The sequence below is a fragment of the Thermobia domestica genome, chromosome 3 (genome assembly GCF_964235325.1).
Source record: "Thermobia domestica chromosome 3, izTheDome1.hap1.1, whole genome shotgun sequence".
NCBI lineage: Eukaryota > Metazoa > Arthropoda > Insecta > Zygentoma > Lepismatidae > Thermobia > Thermobia domestica.
Genome location: NC_137456.1, coordinates 205484628 through 205508845, shown reverse-complemented (window position 1 = coordinate 205508845; position 24218 = coordinate 205484628). Strand labels below are relative to the sequence as shown.

The 24218-nt window shown below is 37.6% G+C and overlaps 1 protein-coding gene across 6 annotated transcripts in view; it reads right to left on the bottom strand.

Annotated features, from left to right (window-relative positions):
- Positions 1-24218, bottom strand: part of Ten-a (Teneurin-a transmembrane protein) — a 1171522-nt gene that overhangs the window by 235847 nt on the left and 911457 nt on the right. For all 6 annotated transcript variants that reach the window (XM_081752112.1, XM_081752114.1, XM_081752113.1 and 3 more), the window contains one exon: positions 17140-18006. In XM_081752112.1, the coding sequence (XP_081608238.1) occupies positions 17140-18006 (867 nt within the window). The remainder of the gene's footprint in view (positions 1-17139; positions 18007-24218) is intronic.

Below are 24218 nucleotides of genomic sequence, written 5' to 3'. Positions count from 1 at the left end.
CAAGCGTTTGCACACGTACAGTATATGTCAACTCGTTTTGACGAACGAAAGCTGTCGGTACCGGAAAGGGTCAATTCCGGTCAACTATTGTACTTATCATATAGGGATGGGCACGAGCGAGTTCAAGTGAGTTTTCTTTAAATCTTGACTCGACTCGAAGCAGACATCTTTGAACTCAACTCGAGATCTCGGCTCGAAAAATTTCCCCCAACTCGACTCGAATTCGGAGCGAGTTTCGAGTCGAGTCGAGCCAATTCGAGCTAAATCCTTTGTCAAGTATCCTACATAGACAACATAATTATCAAAGATACTAACTACTACTATAACTAATTATTATTATAACACCGTGTATAAACATGAAATATAGGCGGTTTGTATATGAATACTAAAAATTAATTGACTATCGATCTCGGTCGTCAAGAAATCTTCAGGAGGCAAGGACATCGGTCACGAGGTTCTAGGTTTGAGTTCAGGAGGAGCAAGTATTCGGGCACAAGCCAAAAATTGTTAAAAGTTATAGGACTGCCTCCAAACATGTTCAAAACTGCTCGACCCGGGTTCAGGGTTGTAAACGACTCAAGCGGCTCGATCATGGCTCATTCACTATCGAGCAGAACCAAGAAGCGAGCCGAGCCAACAGCTCACCCAACCGAACCAGCTCGAGTCGATGGCTCATCCAAGCCGAACCGAACTGAGCTGATTACTCACCCCAACCGAGTCGGTTCGAGTCATCGGCTCAGTTGAGCTGACTCGAGCCCAGCCGATGGACTCGTTTACACGGAGCTGGTTCGAGCCATTGGCTCCAATCTGAGTCGATGACTCGTCCCTACCGAGCCGGCCCAAGCCATTGGCTCAATTGAGCAAAGTCGATGGGTCATCCCAACCAAGTCAGCTCAGGCTGTTCGCTCAGTTGAACCGAGCGGAGCCGGTTGGCATCAATATCCCAGTTGGGCTTCTGCTTTGGCTAAAAAATTGCACAGAATATACTTATATTGGTGCTCACGGCGTCATTAACTTCTTCCGCCACCAACGAATTTCGAGGTGCTTTGTTTTGCATCTTTTATGCGTGTTTTGTGTCGCTTTCTGCGCCTATTCCAACTTTGTGTGCGTCACCGGAAGAGGGTCAAAATGGGCCTACAAATATGGCGGAACAAGTTTTCGCATTTCCGCCGCCAATGAATTTCGAGGTCGTTTCCTTCATATCGTTTTGTGCGTTTACTTCCACGTTTTGTGCGTCATGGGAAGTGGGTTAAAATGAGTCTCCGAAGTGGGACGAAAATGACCTATTTGTTCCGCCACCAACGAATTTCGAGGTCTCTTCTTTTCCATCGTTTAGTACCAGTTTCTTGCTCTTTTGAGAGCATATTTTCATGTTTTGTGCGTCACCGGAAGTGGGTCAAAATGGGCTTCCAAGATGGGACGAAAATGACCCACTGTTCCGCCACTAGCATAGACCCATTTCCGGTTACGCACAAAAGATGGAAATAGGCGCACAAAACGACACAAAAATGGCACAAAACGTTGCGAAAGAAACGACCTTGAAATTCGATAGTGGCGCAACAGTGGGTCATTTTCCTCCCACTTGAAAGCCCTCCAGTGACTCACAAAACGTCGAAATAGGCGCACAAAACGGTACAATATAAGTATCAAAGGATGTGAAATTAACGATCTCGAAATTCCATAGTGGCGGAACTGTTAGTCATTTTCGTCCCATCTTGGAAGCCCATTTTGACATACTTCCGGTGACGCACGAAACCGCACAAAACAGTCACTAGGCGATTTGAAGGAACAGCATCAACTTGTTCCGAAATATTTGTAGGCCCATTTTGACTCATTTCCGGTGACGCACAAAACGTGGGAATAGGAGCACAAAACGGTAGAAAGCACACACAAAATGATACGAAAGAATGCACCTCGAAATTCGTTGGTGGCGGAACAGTGGGTCATTATTGCTCCATCATGGTGGCCCATTTTGATCCACTTCTGATGACACACTAAAGGTGGAAATAGGCACATAAAACATCACGAAACACGCACAAAACGATATGTGAAGGAAACGAGCTCGAAATTCGTTGGTGGCGCAACAACATTAACTTGTTTCGTTATACTCGTAGGTCCATTGTTACGCAAGAATCGTACAAAACAGGCACTAAACGATGGCAAAGAAACGACCTTGAAATTCGATAGTGGCGGAACAGTGGGTCATTTTCGTCACACACTGGAGGTCCATTTTGACACACTTCCGGTAACGCAGAAAACGTGGAAATAGGGGCACGAAACGGCAGAAAACAGGCACTAGTTGATGCGAGAGGAGGGACCTCGAAATCCGATAGTGGCGGAACTCTTGGTCATTTCCGACCCATCTTGGAAGCCCATGTTGACCCACTTCCGGTGACGCACAAAACATGAAAATATGTGCTCAAAACGCCAAGAAACTGGCACAAAACGATGCGAAAGAAGCGACCTCGAAATTCGTTGGTGGTGCAACAGTGGGTCATTTTCATCCCACATTGGAGACCCATTTGAACCCACTTTCCATGACGCACAAAACGTGGAAATAGGCCCACAAAACGGCCCAAAACATGCACAAAACGATGTGGAGGAAAGACCTCGAAACGACCTGTCCATAACAAAGACTTTACCATTTCGTACTAGCTGTTATGCCCGTTCTTCGCACGGATCAGATAAAATATCAATGTAAACAAACTGAACAACGGAAGAACAATTAATAAACATTTCTAAAATTGGATATATTTTGTGTGAATATTTCATTTAGAGACTTTATTTCATTATGATTTTTTTTTACGTATAAACAATTTTAATACTTCAACTAAGTATTGTAACAGTCTGAACTATTAAACATTGTTATAATAAACAGAAATTGCGAGAGTTTGGTGAGAGAAGGGTGGTTACAGAAGGAAGATTTCTTTCAGTGCCTTTCCCGGTGGAAGCGTTCCTAGCATCGCTGCTACGTTCCCTCTTTGCACAGCCATACTTAATCTCTGTATAAGAAAGGCTGAAGCTCGAGTGTCGCCTGTTTTGAGAGTTATTCGGCGCCCAACTTCTTTAATAAAATTTAGTCCTTCATGACCCCAGGACCCACAAGTTTCGATGGCGATGGTGATGAAGTGGTATTTGTCCAGGAGGTTGTTATATTTTCGTCTCTTTTCAGATTCTCTACGAGTTGCGACCATCCCAGCTTTTGTGGAAGAAGTATGAAGATTAGAGGGGGCTAGAGTATCGGCACAAGTGAAATCCCATATTAAAGCCTTCCCTCGTTTCCATGGCACCAAAGACATTCCATCAGGTCTTTTGCCGTCAGAACGACTACACCCCATTGGCTCTCTCACGGAAGGCGTTCCAGAAGAGATGAGGGCTCTCATGATGAGGTCATTAACATCTGAGTGACGAGAGTATCTGCCAGCACTGTGAAGACATGAGAGGCCATGTATACCCTTCTTATCCACTAAACTTCCGCAAGCAAGACACCGGTGTTGTTCGCAGACATCTGCTCCCAAACGTAACGCACAAGCGATTCGATAACTTTCGTCGGGAAGATGCAACGCTAGGGATGGAGATGGAATAGCCTGTACCCAGGCACCTGCTTCAGGGGGTGAAGTTGCTAGAAGACATGCCTTATCCTCAGGATTGCCGGAGGACTGAAGAAGAGAAGAAAATCTGGAGTTTATAAGAGAAGCGTCCCATGAAGATTGTAAACTTCTCTTCTCAAGATCAGGTAGAGCAAGTCCGCCGCACGATCTCCACTGGGAGATACAATCATTAATCTCAGCTTCAGAATCTTGATGAATATTCTTGCGAAGAAGAGAAGTGATCAATAGCATAGAGCTATGAATGGAAGAAAGGAAACATGGAGTGGCCAAATCAAGGGCTCGACGAATACTAGACCTCCGTGATCCACTGGGAGAGATGCCTGTAGCCATGACCTATCCGTAAGAGAGCAGTTGAGAAGAGATTCTAGGCCAAGTTGGATGGAATTAATTTTTGTGTGAATATATATCCAAGAATGTATATGTGTTTTCATTGGGAAGGCCGACGGAGGCTGAATTTGAACGTAAACACTATCGGAGGTGTCACTATACATCTGAGCAACTCCGATAAATATGGATTCGACACAAATATTCGTCATTTTCTACTATGTTTACATCTCCCGGTAAATGCCCCCTGAAACCCCTTGGTTCGAATTGTAAAAAAAAAAAAATCGTTTCTGGCCCCAAGGCGATACCGCGAAAACTATGACTGTGACACTAACACTTATCATTTTCTACTACTTTTACATATACCGGTAAACGCCACTATGATCCTCTGGCTCCAATTTTAAAAAAACAACGCCTCTGGCTCCCAGCCGATGGGGGCTGTAGTTGGAAGTCAACGCCAGTGGGAGCATCACCATTCACCTCAGCGACAGCGAAAACTATGGATTTGACACTAATATAAGTCATTTTCGATTATTTTTACATGTCTCGCAATTCTACACCCCCGGTGACTCCCAGCCCGCATACAATGGTGGATGAATTTGAAAATCATCGCTAATGAAAGTATCACCATTGATGTCAGCGACCGCGAAAACTATGGATTTGACATTAATATCGGTCATTGTGGATTATTTTTACATGTCTCGTGATCCCCTTTAATGCCCCCGTTCCTTAGCTGATGGGGGCTAAATGTGAAAGTAAACGCGATCTTGAGTTTCACCATTGAGCTCAGCTACCCCGAAAACTATGGATTTGACACTAATATCTATCATTTTCGATTATTCTCGGAATTCCCCACTCTGGTGACCCAAGACCCGTAAAGAATGGTGGATGAATTTGAAAGTCATCGCTAATGGTAGTGTTACCATTGATCTCAGCGACTGCGAAAACTATGGATTTGACACTAATATTGGTCATTTTGGATTACTTTTACGTTTCGGTATCCCTCCTTCCGATGACCCCCGGCCCGCAGCCAAATAGGGTGAATTTGGAAGTTATGCAATCGGAGTTTCACCATTGATCTCACCGACCGCGAAAACTATGAAATCGACACTAATATCGGTCATTTTCTACTACTTTTAGATGTCCCGAAAAACGCCCCCATGAGACCCCTCTGGACAGAATTTTGTCAAAACGCTTCGCCTTGGTCTAGGGCCTGGACCAAGGTATCCGTGACCAAAATTTGGTAACTCTCGGTCAACTTATCTGGTCCCCAGGCCGCTCACAGACAGACAGACAGACATACAAACAAACTGATTTAATTTATATTAAAAAGGTCAGATCTACCGTTTATTGTAATAGAGCGGCGCTTGAGCGATTGATCGTAGAAATTCAAATTCCGATGAGTGATAATTTCATAGCCTTGTTTTATTACAAGTTTAAACTCTTTAGTCAGTAGAGAAGAGGGCGTGAATAATGGGTCAGAGTTGATGACAATGGGTTTTGGTGGGTCTGTGGGTCACAGTGGGTGAGAGTGGTTCATGGTAGGTGGTGGGTCAGAGTGGGTCGTGGGTCCCGATGGGTGGTGGGTCAGTTGGTCGTGGCTAAAGTTTTCATTGCCCCACGCCCTCTCTGAACTACAGTGTTGAAAATTAATCAGTGAAAATCAATTGCAATTGATCAATCAATTGAAAGTAACTAATTAACTAACTAACTAACTCTATGGCCTATGGAACCCGGAGGTTCAATGCCGCGTTCACCAAAGCTCTCCACTGACTTCTATCCTTAGCTAACTGCATCCAGTTTCTACTTTGTATTCCAATCTCTGCGAGATCCATCTTAATATTGTCCTCCCATCTGCGCCTAGGTCTTCCTAATGGTCGTTTTCCGATTGGTCTTCCAGGCAAGACTTTGAAAGCGTTTTAACTTTCTTCCATTCTAGCTACATGACCCGCCCACCTAAGCCTCCTCGACTTGACGACCCTAACAATGTTGGGTAGACCATATAAATTATGTATTAGTTCCTCGTTATGAAGTTTCCGTCATTCCCCATTCCCGTTCCTCTTGGGTCCGAATATTCGTCTCAGGATCCTGTTCTCAAATACTTTCAGTCTATGTTCTTCCCTCAGAGTAAGCGACCATGTTTCGCAACCATACAGAACAACAGGCATGATTATCGTTTTATATATTTTAAGCTTCAAATTCTTCGACAGAATTCGCGACGACAAGAGATTTTGAACCGAGTAGTAACACGAATTCCCTGCTTTTAGTCGACATTTAATTTCTTCGTGAATATGATTTTCATCTGTTAATATCGATCCTAAATATTTGAAAGTATCCACTTTATCAAAAGTATTATTTAATATTTTAACGCATCCACAATTTGCCGTATTACGGTCCCGACGCACTTCCATGTATTTAGTTTTCTCTGCATTTACTTCTAAACCCATGTCCCTGCAAACGTTTAATAAGATCTCTGCATTTCTTTCTATTGTTCTCCTATCATCCCCTATTAAATTTACATCATCAGCATATGCCATAACCTGGTGAATACCGTTCAACTGTAGGCCCTGGTTGCTATCTTTGATTTTCCTTATAGCGTATTCTAGAACGAAGTTAAATAATAATGGCGACAACGCATCTCCTTGTTTCAGGCCATTCTCGGCGTGAAAGCTCGTGGACAAAAATTTTCCTACCCGGACTTTACTTTGGGATTCATTTAAACATATCTTAATTAATCTAATTAGCTTTCTCGGTATTCCAAGTTCTGTAAGAACGATGTATAATGTTTCTCTCCTAACCGAGTCGTACGCCTTTCTAAAATCAATAAATAGTTGATGTACCGGGGTATTGTATTTCCACTTTTTTTCGAGTATTTGGCGAAAGGTAAATATTTGGTCGATAGTTGATCGATTTCGTCTAAATCCGCACTGATAATCTCCAATAATTTCATCTGCGTAAGGGGTAAGTCTTGCTAACAGAATATTTGAAAGGATTTTATAGGATGTTGACAGAAGAGAAATGCCTCGATAATTATTACAGTCAGTTTTGTCACCTTTCTTGTGAATTGGAACAATGATTGATTCTTTCCACTCTTGTGGTAATTCTTCCTTGTTCCAGATAAGGAGAATGAGTTTGTGTATCTTGTTCCACAATTTTTCGCCTCCAGCTAAAATTAACTCAGCCGGAATTTCATCTACACCGGGAGATATGTGTTTCTTTAATTTCTTTATAGCGGTTTCTACTTCTATTCGGTTTGGTTCTGGAATATACGGTTCTGCGGTGTGTATCACCTTTTCTCCACGCACACTAGTTTTTGGTTGCGTGTTAAGCAAATCGTCAAAGAAATCTTTCCATTTATTGAAGATGCTATCCGTGTCAATGAGAACTGTACCGTCAGATTTCTTTAGTATATAAGCACGAGGTTGATAGCCTTTCTTAAATTCGTTGATTCCCTTATACATGTCCCGGATGTTTTTATTTTTACTATTATCTTCAAGTTCCTTAATTTTAGCTTTCAGAAAACCGCGTTTCTTTGTTCTAAAAGTTTTGGAAGTTTCCCGCCTGATATCTGCGAACTTTTGTGTAGTTATTTCATTCGGATTTTGTAGCCAGCGTAATTTAGCCTGTTTTCTCTTCTCTGCTAGTTTTATGCATTCCTGGTCGAACCATGGTTTGTTCCTACGTATTTCCGCGTGTCCCAATGCTTCGTTTGCTGAAATTTTAATGCTATCTCTCATTTCAATCCAGGTATCCTCAACACTAGCGCACTCCGAATCTTCGAAAGCCGAGAATCTATTCGAAACTTCAATCTGGTATTTCTCTCTTACCTGGCTCTCTTCTAATTTCTTTAAGTTGAATCTCTCCGTTTTCGGACAATGAATATTACCTTTATTCAACGATAACCTCTCTCGTATTATCGCTGCTACCAGGTAATGGTCGGTGTCACAATCAGCCCCTCTAAACGACCGGACATCAATTATGCTGGATTGCCTTCTTCTATCTACTAAAATGTGATCAATTTGATTGTGTGTTTTTCCGTCTGTGATGTCCAAGTGTATTTATGAACGTCGCAATGTGGGAATTTTGTACTCTTCACGATTAGGTTTTTGGATGTTGCAAAGTTCACGAGTCTAACACCGTTGTCATTACTTTCCTTATGCAGACTTTCGTTCCCTATAATCGGTTTGAAAATATCCTCTCGTACTACCTTCGCATTGTAATCCCCTAATAGAATTTTCATATGGTATCGCGGGAGTTGGTCAAATATCCGTTCCACTTCTTTGTAAAAACTGTCTTTTATATCGTCATCCTTATCTTCAGTTGGGGCATGTACATTTAAAACAATAATATCACACCACCGTCCCTTAAGAGTAATAAAAGAAAGTCTATCAGTAACAAATTCAACCCGTTTTATTGCTGGCAATATACGTTTATGTACGAAAAACCCTGTTCCTAACTGGTGATTTTTATTTCCTTCCACGTAAAAGAACGTAAAATTTCCGGAATTCTCAGATCCATTTCCTTCCCACCTAACTTCCTGAACTCCTACTACGTCCATCCTGTATTTCTCTAACTCACTCGTTACGGATTTTAACGCGCTATAAAGATTTCTAATATTCCATGTTCCAAATCTCATGTCCATTTTCTTTTGCTGAGGTCGTGCCAAGTTATCAGTCCTTGTCCGAGGCTTTTGTGAATATTTCTGAACAAGTGCTTTTCTTTTACAGGATGAGGTTGTTAGCTCTACCCAAACCCCCAAGCTGGAGGACCACTCCTAGTCGGCTGTCCGCGATTGCTTATTCAGTATATTCGCAGCTAACCTCTATATCTAGAGGCCTTCTCCTCGATCCGCAACCTGAGGACGCGCCATGCCGTGGTGACAGGAACCCACGTTACACAGCAATTGAAAGTAATTGTTATGGAAATCAATTGCAATTGAATTAATTGCCAATTAATTTCAATTGCAATTGAATGACTGAATTCAATTGCAATTACTTTCCACTGCAATTACTTTCAATCCATTGATTAATTGCAATTGATTCTCATTTATTAATGGCCAACAGCAATTAACAATTGACCATTACTTATTTCAATTGTTAATTGCAATTAACAATTAAATTTACAGATTAATTGTTAATTGTTAATTCAATTGAAATTTGCCCACCACTGGCTGACATAAATTATTGACCACTTCCTGTAGGGCTACAATGATTAAATTTGATATGATTGTAGCTTTCCGGAACTAACTGACAGGAAAATTGCCAAAGTGAATGTTTTTAAATATTAGAGGATCTAAAGAGGGGAAGAAGAATTTCCCCATGTTATTTAAATGGGTCTTTTTTTTTACCTATAATTTCATGTGTTAGGTACTTAGAATTGAAAAAAAAAACGTTGAAATTCGGCATGCTTGTACGCTTTCGTTAGCACTACCTAAGTGAATCAGTAAAAATAAAAAATCCAACTTTAGATTGGTTTTATAAGGAACTGAAAAATCTTTCCCATGTTATTTATATGGGACTTCTTTTACATCCCCAAATTATTGAGCACTTCCTGTAGGGCTACAATGATTAAATTTGACATGATTGTGGGTTTTCGGGACAAACTCACAGGAAAATTGCCAAAAGTGAATACTTTTAATTTTGGAAGGTCTAAAGAGGAAATAAAGAATTTCCCCATGCTATTTAAATGGGCCTTTTTCTGGACCTATAATCTCATGTTTTAGGTACTTAGAATTGGGATAAAAACTTGAAATTCGGTATGCTTGTACGTGTTCGTTAGCGTTACCTCAGTGAATCAGCAGAAATAAAAAAATTTAAACATAGAGTGTTTTTATGGGAAGCTGAAAAATCTTTCCCATGCTATTTATATAGGACGTCTTCTACACCCCAAAATGATTAGGCACTTCCGGCAGGATTAGAATGATGAAATTTGGCATGATTATTTCTTCCAGGTCTGACCAACAGGAAAATCGCCAAAAGTGAATATTTTTAATTTTTTAGGGGTCTAAAAGGGATGAAAAAATTCCCATGCTAATTAAATAGACGTTTTCTTGGAATACAAAAATCTTATCTTTTAGATATTTGAAATAGGAAAAGAAACGATAGAATTATGGATTCAAGAGGTGCGAGGCCGTAGGCCGAGCGAAGACAGTGTGTGGGGGAGCGAAGCCCCAGGATGGGCAAATTCAGGAAATATGAAGAGCAAGTTCACGAAATTCACTGTTGATGCAAAGGCCGAATAGATAAGAAATGCCCGGCCTTAGGCCGAGCAAACTCGGGGGTCTGGGGGCGGAATCCCCAGCTAGCCGAAGCTAGTCTATATTATAAAATTGATGGTGACTATGTTTGTGACTCTTAATCCCTTCAACCGCGCGACCGATCTCGATCAAATTTTTGACGTAGATGTATTTCTGGCATGGGAGTGCTTTAGCTATTCACTTTGACGGTAGAGCTATTCTCTACCATTACCTTCTCTGGGCCTACATCTATCCAATGAGAGCTTCCGAGTATCTGTCGCTCTACGGTTGGGAGCAGATATATGTGAACCACACCACTGCTCCAATTGCAACACCTTAGTAGATAAAAAAGGATTACACGATCTGTCGTGCAAAAGCAGCGCCGGCAGACATCCACGTCACTCAAGTGTGAATGATATAATATTAAGGGCTTTAATATTTGCGGGGCTCCCAGCAGTGAGGGAACCGAATGGATGTAGCCGTTCAGACGGATAAAGATCTGATGGTATGACATTAGTACCATGAAAGAAAGGAAAGGGATTGGTTTGTGATTTCACGTGTTCGGATACTTATGCCCCCTCCAACCTTCAATATTCCTCAGTACAAGCTGGACTCTTAGCTGCGCGAAGAGCAAAAGAAAAAAGGAATAAATATAGTAATCTACTCGATAACTATTGCTTTGTTGCAATAGCAACTGAGTCTATCGGTTCTTGGGAAGAAGGCAGCCTCAAATTTATAAATGAAATCGGCCACCGTCTATCAATTAGATCAGAAGATACTCGAGTAAAATCTTTCCTGATTCAACGCATTAGCATAGCCATTCAACCTGGGAACGTGTCGGCTATTATGGGAACGTTACCCACCGGTAAAGAGCTAGAAGAGGTCTTTCTTCTGTGATTGCAGAGCGGGGAGGTTTTGAGTAAAAACAAATCATTGGTACAATAATTTATGTAACAACCAAGCAAGGAGTATGGAGAGACAGCTCACAGTCCTTAAGTTTGTATGAAAAATTACGGCAGAATGCTGTACCGTACGTCAAGACAGTGACATAACATGACCTGTTGGAGCCATTGAAAGTAGAAGATTTAATATTACCTGCCAAACAGTATGGGAACAAAGATGTGTATGCGAGCTGTGGTTTCTTGGAAAATATCTCCGATCATGCTGAACGGGTAGCGCTTCGAGGAGTCATGTATGCTAGGAAGCTTTCTGAGGCCAGCAAAGCGAAACAAGAGGCACGTAGAACAGGCGAAGAAGAAAGTAAAGAGACAGAGAAGAGTTTATGAAAAATTACAATAGTTACAGTAATTTAAAAGTAGTTAAATAACCCATTTACACGGAATTCATACACAATAAACGTTAACTATATAAACATTACAGTAAAATATATTAAATTGTAAGTGAAGGACTATTGTCCTCCACGTCACTAATGGCGTTCCTGTGGGCTGTGCTACCACTGCAGTGTTAAGGGGGGGGAGAGACATTTGAAAATGATCGATATTATTAGTGTCGAATCTATAGTTTTGGGGGTCGCTGAGATGAACAGTGACACTTCTGATGCTGTTTAAATCCAAATTCAGCCCCGCAACTTGGAGTAGGGGGAGGGAGAGAGATATAAAAATGATTAAAATGACCAATATCAGTATCGAATTCATAGTTTTCGGGGTCGCTAAGATGAACAATGATACTTCCGAAGCCGTGCCCCGCAAAATGGGGAGGAGAGAGGGATATTTAAAAATCATCGAAAATGACTAATATCAAAGAGCGCTTTAGCAATATTATAGTGACTGACTAACGGAACATCGGAACATATTACTATTTTTTAATTAATTTAAGCCAGCGAAGCGGGTAATTGATGCATTTACATATAAACATTCACATTGATACTTGATTTAATGGTTACTTCATTACAATGAGCTATTGAACAGATTATTGTCAATTAGCAGTACCGGATTTACGTAAAGCCCAAAAAAGTTAAAGAAGAAACTGTAATGTAATTTCTAAATTATAAGAAAAGGCAAATAAGATGAAACGCACATAGAGGAGTGTTGTTTTGTATTGTTATATACTAGACTTTTATGAAGCAAGTAATAGAGCTCTATTTTTCAGCCGCACTTGTAATGAGGCCTCTGTTATTCAGCCCCGCTTATAATGAAGCCCCCATTTCCCAGCCTTGCTTGTAATGGGCCCTTATTTCCATTTAGACATCAATTAAGTCCATAAAGTGGGAAGGAAATGAATCTGTTAATTCTGGAAATTTTACGTTCCTTTACGGGGAAGGAAATAAAACCACCAATTAGGAATAGGGTTTATCGTTCACAAACGAATATAACCAGCAATTAAGCGGGCTGAATTTGTTACTGACAGACTTTCTTTTATTACTTTTAAGAGTCGGTGATGTAATATTATTGTTTTAAATGTACGTGCCCCAACAGAAGATAAGGATGACGATATAAAAGACAGTTTTTTACGAAGAAGTGGAACGAATGTTTGACCAACTCCCGCGATACCATATGAAAATTCTATTAGGGGATTACAATGCGAAGGTAGTACGAGATGATATTTTCAAACCGATTATAGGGAACGAAAGTATGCATAAGGAAAGTAATGACAACGGTGTTAGACTCGTGGACTTTGCTACATCCAAAAACCTAATCGTGAAGAGTACAAATTCCCACATCGCGACGTTCATAAATACACATGGACCTCACCAGCGGAAAAACACATAATCAAATTGATCACGTTTTAGTAGATAGAAGAAGGTAATCTAGTATAATTGATGTCCGGTCGTTTAGAGGGGTTGATTGTGACACTGATTACTACCTGGTAGCAGCGATAATAAGAGAGCGATTATCGTTGAATAAAAGAAATATTCAATGTCCGAAAACGGAGAGGTTTAATTTAATGAAATTACATGAGAGCCAGGTAAGAGAGGAATACAAAATTGAGGTTTCGAATAGATTCTCGGCTTTAGAAGATTCGAAGTCCACTAGTGTTGAGGACACTTGGATTGAAATTAGAGATAGCATTAAAATTTCAGCAAAAGAAAAATTGGGACACACGGAAATACATAGGAACAAACCATGGTTCGACCAGGAATGCATTAAACTAGCAGAGAAGAGAAAACAGGCAAAATTACGTTGGCTACAAAATCCGAATGAAAGAACTACAGAAAACTTCGTAGACATCAGGCGGGAAACTTCTAAAACTTTTAGAACAAAGAAACGCGATTTTTTGAAAGTAAAATTAAGGAACTTGAAGATAATAGTAAAAATAAAAACATTAGGGACATGTATAAGGGGATCAACGAATTTAAGAAAGGCTATCAACATCGTGCTTATATATTAAAGAAAGCTGACGGAACAGTTCTCACTGATACGGATGGCGTCTTAAATAGGTGGAAAGATTTCTTTGACGGTTTGCTGAACACGCAGCCAAGAACTAATGTGCGTGGAGAAAAGCTGATACACGCCGCTGAACCGTATATTCCAGAACCTAACCGAATATTCTACAAACCACTATAAAGAAATTAAAGAAACACAAATCTGCGGCTGTAGACAAAACTCCAGCTGAGTTAATTTTAGCTGGATTAGGAAAATTTTGGAACAAGATACACAAACTCATTCTCCTTATCTGGAGCAAGGAAGTATTGCCACAAGAGTGGAAAGAATCAATCGTTGTTCCAATTCACAAAAAAGGCGACAAAACTGACTGTAATAATTATCGAGGCATTTCTCTTCTGTCAACATCCTATAAAATCCTTTCAAATACTCTATTAGCAAGATTGATCCCATACACAGATGAAATTATTGGAGATTATCAGTGAGGATTTAGAGGAAATCGATCAACTATCGACCAAATATTTACCATTCGCCAAATACTCGAAAAGAAATGGGAATACAATTTTAGAAAGGTTTACGGCTCGGTTAGGAGAGAAACGTTATACAACGTTCTTACAGAACTTAGAATACCGAGAAAACTCATTAGATTAATTAAGATATGTTTAAAATGAATCTCAAAGTAAAGTCCGGGTAGGAAAATTTTTGTCCACGAGCTTTCACGTCGAAAATGGCCTGAAACAAGGAGATGCATTGTCGCCATTATTATTCAACTTTGTCCTGGAATACGCTATAAGGAAAAGCAAAGGTAGCAACCAGAGCCTAGATTTGATCGGTATACACCAGGTTATGGCATATGCTGATTTTGTAAATTTAAGATCAATACAAAGAAATGCAGAGATCTTATTACACGCTACGAGGGACATGGGTTTAGAAGTAAATGCAGAGAAAACTAAATACATGGAAGTGCGTCGGGACGGGAATACAGCAAATTATAGATGCATTAAAGTAATAAATAATACTTTTGATAAAGTGGATACTTTCAAATATTTAGGATCAATATTAACAGACGAAAATCATATTCACGAAGAAATTAAATGTCGACTAAAAGCAGGGAATTCATGTTATTATTCAGTTCAAAATCTCTTGTTGTCGCGAATTCTGTCGAGGAATTATAAGCTTAAAATATATAAAACGATAATCATGCCTGTTATTGTATATGGTTACGAAACATGGTCGCTCACTCTGAAAGAACATAGACTGAAAGTATTTGAAAATAAGATCCCGAGACGAATATTCGAACCCAAGAGGAACGGGAATGGGGAATGGCGGAAACTTCATAATGAGGAACTACATAATTTATACTGTTTACCAAACCTAGGGTCATCAAGTCTAGGAGGCTTAGGTGGGCAGGTCATGTAGCTAGGATGGAAGAAAGTAGAAACGCTTTCAAAGTCTTGACTGGAAGACCAATCGGAAAACGACCATTAGGAAGACCTAGGCGCAGATGGGAGGACAATATTAAGATGGATCTCGCAGAGATAGGAATACAAAGTAGAAACTGGATCCAGTTGGCTAAGGATAAAGTCAGTGGAGAGCTTTTGTGAACGCGGCATTGAACCTCCGGGTTCCATAAGCCATAGAGTTAGTTAGTTAGTTAGTTAGGTCCATAAATTAGCATATAGCATATATTCAAACCTAAAAAACGGCAACATTTTGTCGGTGACCTAAATCCGGCACTGTCAATTAGTATTAACCTTTGTTAAGTATTGGTCATTTTTAAAACCGTTTAGCATTCTGTTTCACCGCCGAGGCGTGTGAGACATGAAACTATAATTTAAAGTGAAATCCGAACCACCATAACGTGCTCAAATGTTTTCTCACCGGGAATTGAATGCTAGACACCATTTACCAAAGACGCATGCGTGCAGTCACTATAGACCAGAGAGGAGGGACTTGTTCATTCGCTGAAACAACAGCCAATATCACGTAATAATATAATAAGTATTTTTAAAAACGAAAAATTGACAAGTAGTCATGGGAAATAGTTTTATAAAAGTTAACTCATCCGGTCAAAATGTATTGTTTGCTTCTAAAATGCTGTCAGTAGTGTCCACCTCATGAGGTTAGAATCTTTCCACCAGTTATGAACAGACGTACCGAAGCACTTTCTGATACTGAATAAGAATGATTTCTAAAAATTTCATATCTGTATAAATTTAAAAAAAACGGAAAAGAGAAGAAAGAAATAAAAGAAAATAAAAATAAAAAAAAGCTCTAGCAAAATTATAAATATCTAATTACATTTTCTCACTCGCAGAAAAGAGCGCAAAAAGTTTCCTTCATGTTCCATTAAAAATGAAGGAAGTGCTTACTTTGTTTCATCATAAAAGAGATAAACGAGATCAATGCTTCAGTTCCTGTAAAATGAAAGAATTCCAAAAAACGCTAAACATTGAAGGTTTTTTTTTTTTTTTTTTTTTTTTTTTTTTTTTTTTTTTTTTTTTAGAAAATTAGGGCTAAAACATTTTGACGTACACATTTTCCGACAGTCTTGCCAAATAACGATTTAATATATAAATCACGATAAAGGATATATCACAATATTTTGAACTACAGTAACGAGTTAATTTTATAAAATCATTTTATCACTTTTATTTTCCTAACTATCCAGATTTCAATTATAGAGAAAGAGAATGAAGTCTTCTTTAAAAGAAAAGACAATCATTCTTCTATAATTGTAACTAAGATTTTAGTGATATTGGTGTCTGTTTCTCAGGTGGATAAGGTCAATGCATCAGTAAATGCAAGTTAGACTTTTTCATGTAATTAGAATGTCTTTATGAGTTACTTTTGAGTTCTATATTATGTGAGAGAAAATGGATAATATACAGTTATGTGAGGTTATGAGGTATGGAATATTAATGCTGTAAAATCTTCTTTTTTCTCATATAAAAGATGTACTTTTACGTAATAACGAACAATGTAAACGAAAAGAAAAAATTGAAGTGAAATACTGTATCTGTATGGACAGGAAATATTTGTTACTTGCAAGGAATTCTAAGACAAATTTAAGAAAAAAACATCTATAAACCAGTTTAAATATCTGCAATGCGCTTCATTTTAAGTAACTGTAACATATTACTTTTGGCTTTGAGATAACGGATCGCTAATGTATTATTTTTTGTTGTGGAATAACGTGAGGGAATCGAGTTAATTTTAAAAGTAACTTAACCAAGTAGCTGATGAAACTAATTCTCGTTAGTAAAATTAGCTACAATAGAACATAGATCTAATTCTGTCTCTGAGAGTTAAATCCCAAACTTTTCAAATTTGTAATGATTGGTTTGACGTCAATATAGTGGAATATTCTATATGTATAACGAAATTTCTGTAATGTGAATTAAGCTAACTGAAATTTTAAGTTGCTGTAGTTCACCAAGAAATAAAGGTGAAGATGGAAAATACTAAACTCCACAAAACCTTAAATATGCATGAACCAAAATAGGGAATACTTTTTAGGAGTAGCTTTGCGACTAATTCTATAATAATGTAGTTGTTTTCACCTAGATATTTACTTAGAACAGTAACTTGAGACAAACTAAGTTAAACAAAGCATTTATCTACTTACTTTTGGAGCAGTCCGTTCCCTCATATCCGTCGATGCAATCACATTTCCCGAGGTAGCAACTTCCGTGGCCACTACAATCGTTGGGGCATGCTGTAGACACGCCTTCAGCCTCTGCTATCATTAGAGCCACTTCATGAGGTTTGAGATCATCGTTGTATACACTTAGAAACCATCGACCAGTGTCAAGGTATTGGAGTAATGTCACGTTTACTAACATCGTACTTGTCGATCGTTTATTAACATGATGACTGTTGTTTGCCTTCTGTGGATTATCAGGTGACATTAGCATTTCCACTTCTGTTGATTGACGACTTCCTCCATTTAGATCCCCTTTCTCTTGTAACTCTAACTCAGATGTTCCTTCAACATCATCAGGAAGATCGGAAGAGGAATATCCTAGCTCTTCAGGACTTACTAAATGATTATGGTTGACAATAAATGGCGGAGGGATTACATGCAGTCCTTGACTAGCGTCACTTGCCGCTCTCCACTTTTGAGTCGTGAAACTTACAGCAGCAGGTTGTTGCTCCATATCAACTAAGCTTCCTACACCGAGCACATTCCCAATGTTCACAGATCTCTTGAGACGATCTACCCGCCCTCCCCGTATAAATTCTACGAAATCATACTGTGTAACACTAGGAGCAACATTTCGCCGACCATAAACGGCAAAGTTCGATCCCCACGGCAAAGTGAAATTAAACCTAATAAACGTAGGCTGTTTGTTTCTAAACTCCAAGTTCCAGAAATTGAAGGGTGGAATGAGGGTACGATGTGGACGCCCCATTTCTTTCATTTCCAAAATTGGCCATTGTTCGCTTGCTTTCTGTGCCGCTCTTGAAGCTATAGTACTCGTTGGTGGCGCTTCTGAAAGAAAAACAAAATGTATACTTAGTTTTTAATGTGTAATCAAATTAACAAACAACATTTATTTTATACAAAAGTTGCATTAACATATAATTGTAGCATTATTAGATTTTCAAACTATGCTATGCATAAGTATCGGAAGTCTTACAGAACGGCTTTGTCCGTCCGTCTATTGACAGGTATCAGAGCGAAAACGGTAGCAGATATCGAGATGCGGTTTCTTGCAATCGTTGCAAATCCGAACAATAGGTTCCATTTCCTCCGTTAACTCTATTAAAAGTAGAAGTGTTTGTATTAGTCACTTATGTTTTTAAACTTATCGTCACAGAATGAAAAAGGTAACAGACAGTGAGAAGTAGTTTTTTTGCAAACGATTTAACGTCTGAAGACAACATACCAGACTATCCTCATACTCCTGACCAAGACTATTCTGAAGACTGCTTTAGTTTTCAATACTGATTTCCACAGAGCAAAAACGGTGGGATATATAGAGAAGTATTTTCTGCAACTGTCTCAAGAATAGGTTCTATCTCCTCCATTAACCCTTTATTCAGACCAGAAGTGATTTAAATTAATGATTTCCGGTTTCAAAATTTATTGTTTACTAGCAGCGTTCACCCCGCTTCGCTGCGGTCACCCCGGAACGCAATAAACTTTGTTACTTAGATAATTTTTACTTTTTCGCTTTCAAGTGATATGATAAAAACCATAGAAGATTGCAGTAAATGTTAACATTATATCGCCTGTCATTTATGTTAACCCGCCCCGCTTCGCTGCGGTCACCCCGGAACGCAATAAACTTTGTTACTTAGATAATTTTTACTTTTTCGCTTTCAAGTGATATGATAAAAACCATAGTAGATTGCACTAATGTTAACATTATATCGCCTGTCATTTATGTTAACCCGCCGAGTGACACGGTCATGCGGGTTGCATATAAATACGTTTATTTTTACCTATGATGAACTAACAAAGGATTTGTACGTTATGGACACTTGAATGGTCAATTATCTCAAGACACTGGTAATTGAAAATTAAAGTGATATGATAAAAACCATCTAGGGTCCAAATCCTAATAACCCCCCAAAAATGAAAGAAATTGGTTCAGCCGTATTAGCGTGATGAGGGAACAAAGGATTTGTACGTTCTCTTTTATATATAAGATAGAACAAAAAAAGGTATATAGCAATAAGCAGTTTTCTGCAATGGATTCAGGGTGTCAAGAGAACAAGCCATCACAACCCACAACAGTACCAAAACCGCAAGTGGTTGAAATTTACTGCTACTTGCGGCTTCAACACAAATTTCCGTAAAGCAAAAACAATATTAGATATCGAGATGCAGTTTTCAGCAATCGATTCAGATTCCCAAGAGTAGGTTGCATCAATTTTAATAAAACAAAGGAAGAAATCGAAGATTGACACATTATTTAAAGCTCTAATATGGAACTGTCTCCTTGGCATAACCGTGGGACATAAAACTTAAATATTTCATTTCACTTCTCCAATATGGAAGTTTCCGGAAATATGAGAAAGTTTTTCACCTAAGTCCACAGTAATTCTAAAAGAATGTGATCTTATTAAATATTTAACCATCCAAGAAACTTGCTGAAAGACACGAGTCAATAAACTTTCGTATACTGAAACAAAGCAGATATCACTTAATATACAGTTATAACTAGAGCTATAAATTTTAAGAGCTGCACCTTATTTTTCTTCTATTCAAATGTGCAACTTAGTTTACTTTGCAATAAATAAATAAATAAATAAATAAATAAAAATAAAAAAAATAAAAAATAAATAAATACTCCAAATTCTATTTTGTTTGTTTTTAATACAATCATCTTTCTTTTCACTTCTCAATGTCATCACGTTTTTTACTTCTTAAAAAGCTTTTCTTCCTGGCTCCTTCTTGGTATTTTATTCCTATAATAATTAAACAGGGAACACCGAGGATGTACGACATCACAAAATGTCTCTATAATAATTAAACAGGGAACACCGAGGATGTACGACATCACAAAATGTCTCTATAATAATTAAACAGGGAACACCGAGGATGTACGACATCACAAAATGTCATCTGTTTTAACAGTTTTTCGAACCTGTGAGTTTCATTGAAACGTTAAACAGTTTTCTGGACTGGTGGCTATAATAAGGTTCTGTTTTAGGATTTTTAAGTCAGAATATTTCTTACATCAGTGAGTTTTGAGTTCTTATATCATGTAATTAGTTTATGTGCTGTTCGTATGAACATTTACATTTGAAATTTCCACCTTTTACAAACCAAAATTTTGCTTCTAAAATTTCTAGCCTTAACTATAACTCAAGTTAGTTTAATATAATCTGAGAAATCTGTAAGAAAAGTTGGGCATATACTTCACGAATATAAATACAAAGATATCTATGTAAATTGGTAAACTGTATTGTAGACAATACACATATGTTTGACTACATTTTCATATTGATTTAACGAAAATTTTTGAGACGTGTAATTTAGTTGAATCTTTTTATTCTACTGGTCAGATAATGATATCTAATTTTTCAACAGAGACAATTGAAATACGTATATTTATATTAAAAATTAAAAAAAAAATCTTGTATAGGACGTTTCTTGTTTGTAATTTATACAGTAGAATATTTGACGATTGCATTTCTTTAACTTGTGTTTACCATCAAACTGACAATATGTACTTTTATTTACTTAATTTGAACTTAGCAGCAACAAATTTAATTTTAAACAGAACATCTTAGTCTGGAAAATTATACTATCAAATGTTTTGAATATTATGTCTCTATTTCGATAATTTATCTTTCATAAAAAATTTTGTTGTTTAAATTTATAAATTCAACGAAAATATTCAAAATCATATTAGTAAATTAGACAATTTCTACCAATCTACCATATCTAATTCCCAGAATATTTATAACACTTTCCCTATGAGTAATGAGTTTTGTTGCTGCTTATTATTTTTCCTCTGTGATGTCCTTCGCTCATAATAGAAAGGTGGATGTAATTTTTCAATGTCAAGAAGGCTTGGGAGATTATACATATACATTCTGTCAGAAAAGTATCCGGAACTTCTTGTGCTTAAAAAGAAGGGCATAAAATAGTCTGTAATTTTTTCTGTTGCAACAAGTAAACATTATGCCTTGTTATGATGTGCAGTATGAGCGCGACATTTGCTGGTTGTGTCAGTCGACCTTAAATCTGTCTTGGGATTTTTGCACTGAATAAAAATATTGAGCAAAGAGTTTGCCGGAAGTTTTGAGTTGTCAAAGGAATTTCGTGTGCGAAATTGTTGAAAATGTTGGAAGAGACTTATGGTTAATCAGTTTTATCCAAAATTCAAACATATAAGTGGTACAAATCATTTAAAGAAGGCCGAAAATTTTACGAAGATTTACCTCGTTTCTGTTGTCCTTCAACCTGTTCGACCAGTGAAAATATCAGCCAAGTGAAAGAAATCGTGATGGAAAATCATCATACAAGATTGAGAAAGATGGCTCTGGATCTCAACATTTCATACGAAACCGTTTCCTTTCTACCGTTTTTTATTGATAATCTGGTCATGAGACGCGTAGCTGCGTGACTTGTTACGAAAGAGCTGAAATTTCTCCAGAAAGAACATTGGAAACAAGTTGCAAAGACATACTCTATCGTCCAGAGCCGACCTACATTCATAAAACGCATTATTACGGAAGAGAGACGTGGTCTTATGAGTTTGACATGCAAACAAATGAACAGGCTGCCGAATAGAGAGGAAACGACGAGTCAAAACCAACAAACCTTTGTCAAAGTCGCTCCAAAATCAAGGCATTGCTGTTTTAATTTTCAATTATCGTGATGGGCATTCGAACTTCCTGCCTGAAAAACAAACGGTCAACAAAGAGTACTACTTGAGTGTAATGAGGTATTTATGTGAAATTGTCGCAAAAGACTCGAACTGTGGCTTCAGCTGTCTTCTTCCTGCGGAAGGCGTTTTGACTCGATTCTATCAAGAGAAATTCGCTGAAGGAACTAAAGACCATTCCGGAAAATGACTACAACAAGTATTTTGACGATTGTTAATCGTTGGCATATGTGTATTGCTTTAAATGAAGCATATTTTGAAGTCAACAAAATACATTTCGATGATCCATTAAATATTTTGTGTTTTCACAAATGCCGGGTACTTTTTTGACAAAATGTACACTCTTGACTAGTAATAAGATTATCTTGGGGAGTTCGATAATAAACCACAAGGATTTAAATATTTGTAATTTCTACAATAGTAACTTTTAAATTCGCTTTTACAATATCATTAATACTATCAGAGTAACAGAGGTGAATACCGGGGCGATAATAATTTTATTTTTGAAATTGATTTCATTTTCTTTCAATATGAAAGTGTAAATAAATCATATCATTTGTAATCTATTGTTGAAATTTCGAATTCGATTCTTTTCACATTACCATACTCTCTTCTCTCCTATCGTCACTCGAAAATAAAAAGGTAGAACTCGAAAAAGCCGGGAAATGGAGATTTGTCTAAAACAACAAGAACAGTATTAGAGAGTCTTCAAAATTACATACCATCTTAATTAGTTTTAAGATGGCAATTTAAGAGGTTGGTTCCCATACCTACATTTTAGTAAGGCCTTGCAATATAATAAGTCTATTGAAAAACATAATTTAAAACAAAACATTGAGTTGGACAGAAGTCTTCGAGTAAATAAATGAAAATTGGAAATGTTGATATTCAATTCTCAGTTTCTTATGCATATTAATTCCAGCTCTTCATAATGCATTTAAACTATGTGGATCGAAGTAAAAGACGCAAATGAAAATATACAGTGTAAATTAAAATTCCACAATAAAAATTAAAAAAAAAGAATGAATGCGAAAATAGTTGAATTAATACTTTTTAAATCATGATTTGATTTACTTTATGCGTGAAAATTCTTTAGAACAATAAATGCAAATATTTTAACTAGTAACTTACCAGTTTACGCAGTAACCAACAATAGACTTAAATTTATTTTCTAACGAGGGAATACGAGATGATATTTGTTTTTACTTGACAGTTATTTGTATCTAAGCGAGGAAAATTTATGTGGAAGGTATTTTGTGAAAATCTCGTGAAGCAGAGTAATCGGATGTGTAGAACAGCTTCATCAAGTGGCAATTCTAGAGCTTGTGTTCAAGTAATTTCAAAAGCTAGTCCCGAAAGAACGAGCATTAACTCTTTCGAATTAAAAAGATTTGCTATGGTCGGATTATCTTCCCACAAAACGACGTATTACTTTCAGAGATTTTCCGTTTGTATTCCTTGAAGCATTAGTAACATTTAATCTCCTTTCAATAATAATTTACAAAGAGAAAGATAGAGGGAAAAAGGACCTGTTGAGATTAGAAAATACAGATTATACAAACCGTTGAATATATATGATATTTTCTTTCTTTATTACTTTAATTAAATTTATTCCTTTTGTGATTTACTTTACTATTTTATTTATTCCTGTCATGTAGAATCCGTACTTCAGAATGAAAATAAATACAGTATTTAATGTTGTGGAAGATACTAGGCATCGTAATATTAACGGCAATAGGGTACATAACAAAATTACATACTTTTCATTCTAGTTCAGAAACAAGTAGTAAGTAAATAAGCACAATTTAATGTGAATTAACTTTAGACTTCGATGCTTTTACAGTAAGAAATTTTTGTAGCATTGTGTGTGAAGGAAAACTGTTCTTAACTTTGCTCAAAAGTGATGGAATTCACCGTGAAAGAGAAACGTATCTTTATTATTATTATTATTATTATTATTATTATTATTATTATTATTATTATTATTATTATTATTATGTTTAAACTGTGGTAAAAAAGCTCGTCTAATTACGAAGGCAGGGGGGGGGGAGAGGCAAATCCTGGTTGCTTCTGTTCCTAAGAAATAATCACTAGACAATACTCAACTTTTGGATAACTGATTGCTTTTTGCGGTCCAGCAGCACCGAACAAATCTTTCAGTCACCTTTTGCTTTCCACTGCGATAATATATTCCTTTACTACATTTCTGCTGGCCTAATTATGGATCGTAATGCATTTGAAAAGTAACTATATTTAGGTACAACTCAGGCCCATAGCCAGCCCAAAAATGTAGAGGGAGCCCGGTAGAAGTTAGGGGGGAGCAAGCCAACCATATTATATGCCATCAAATAGTAACATC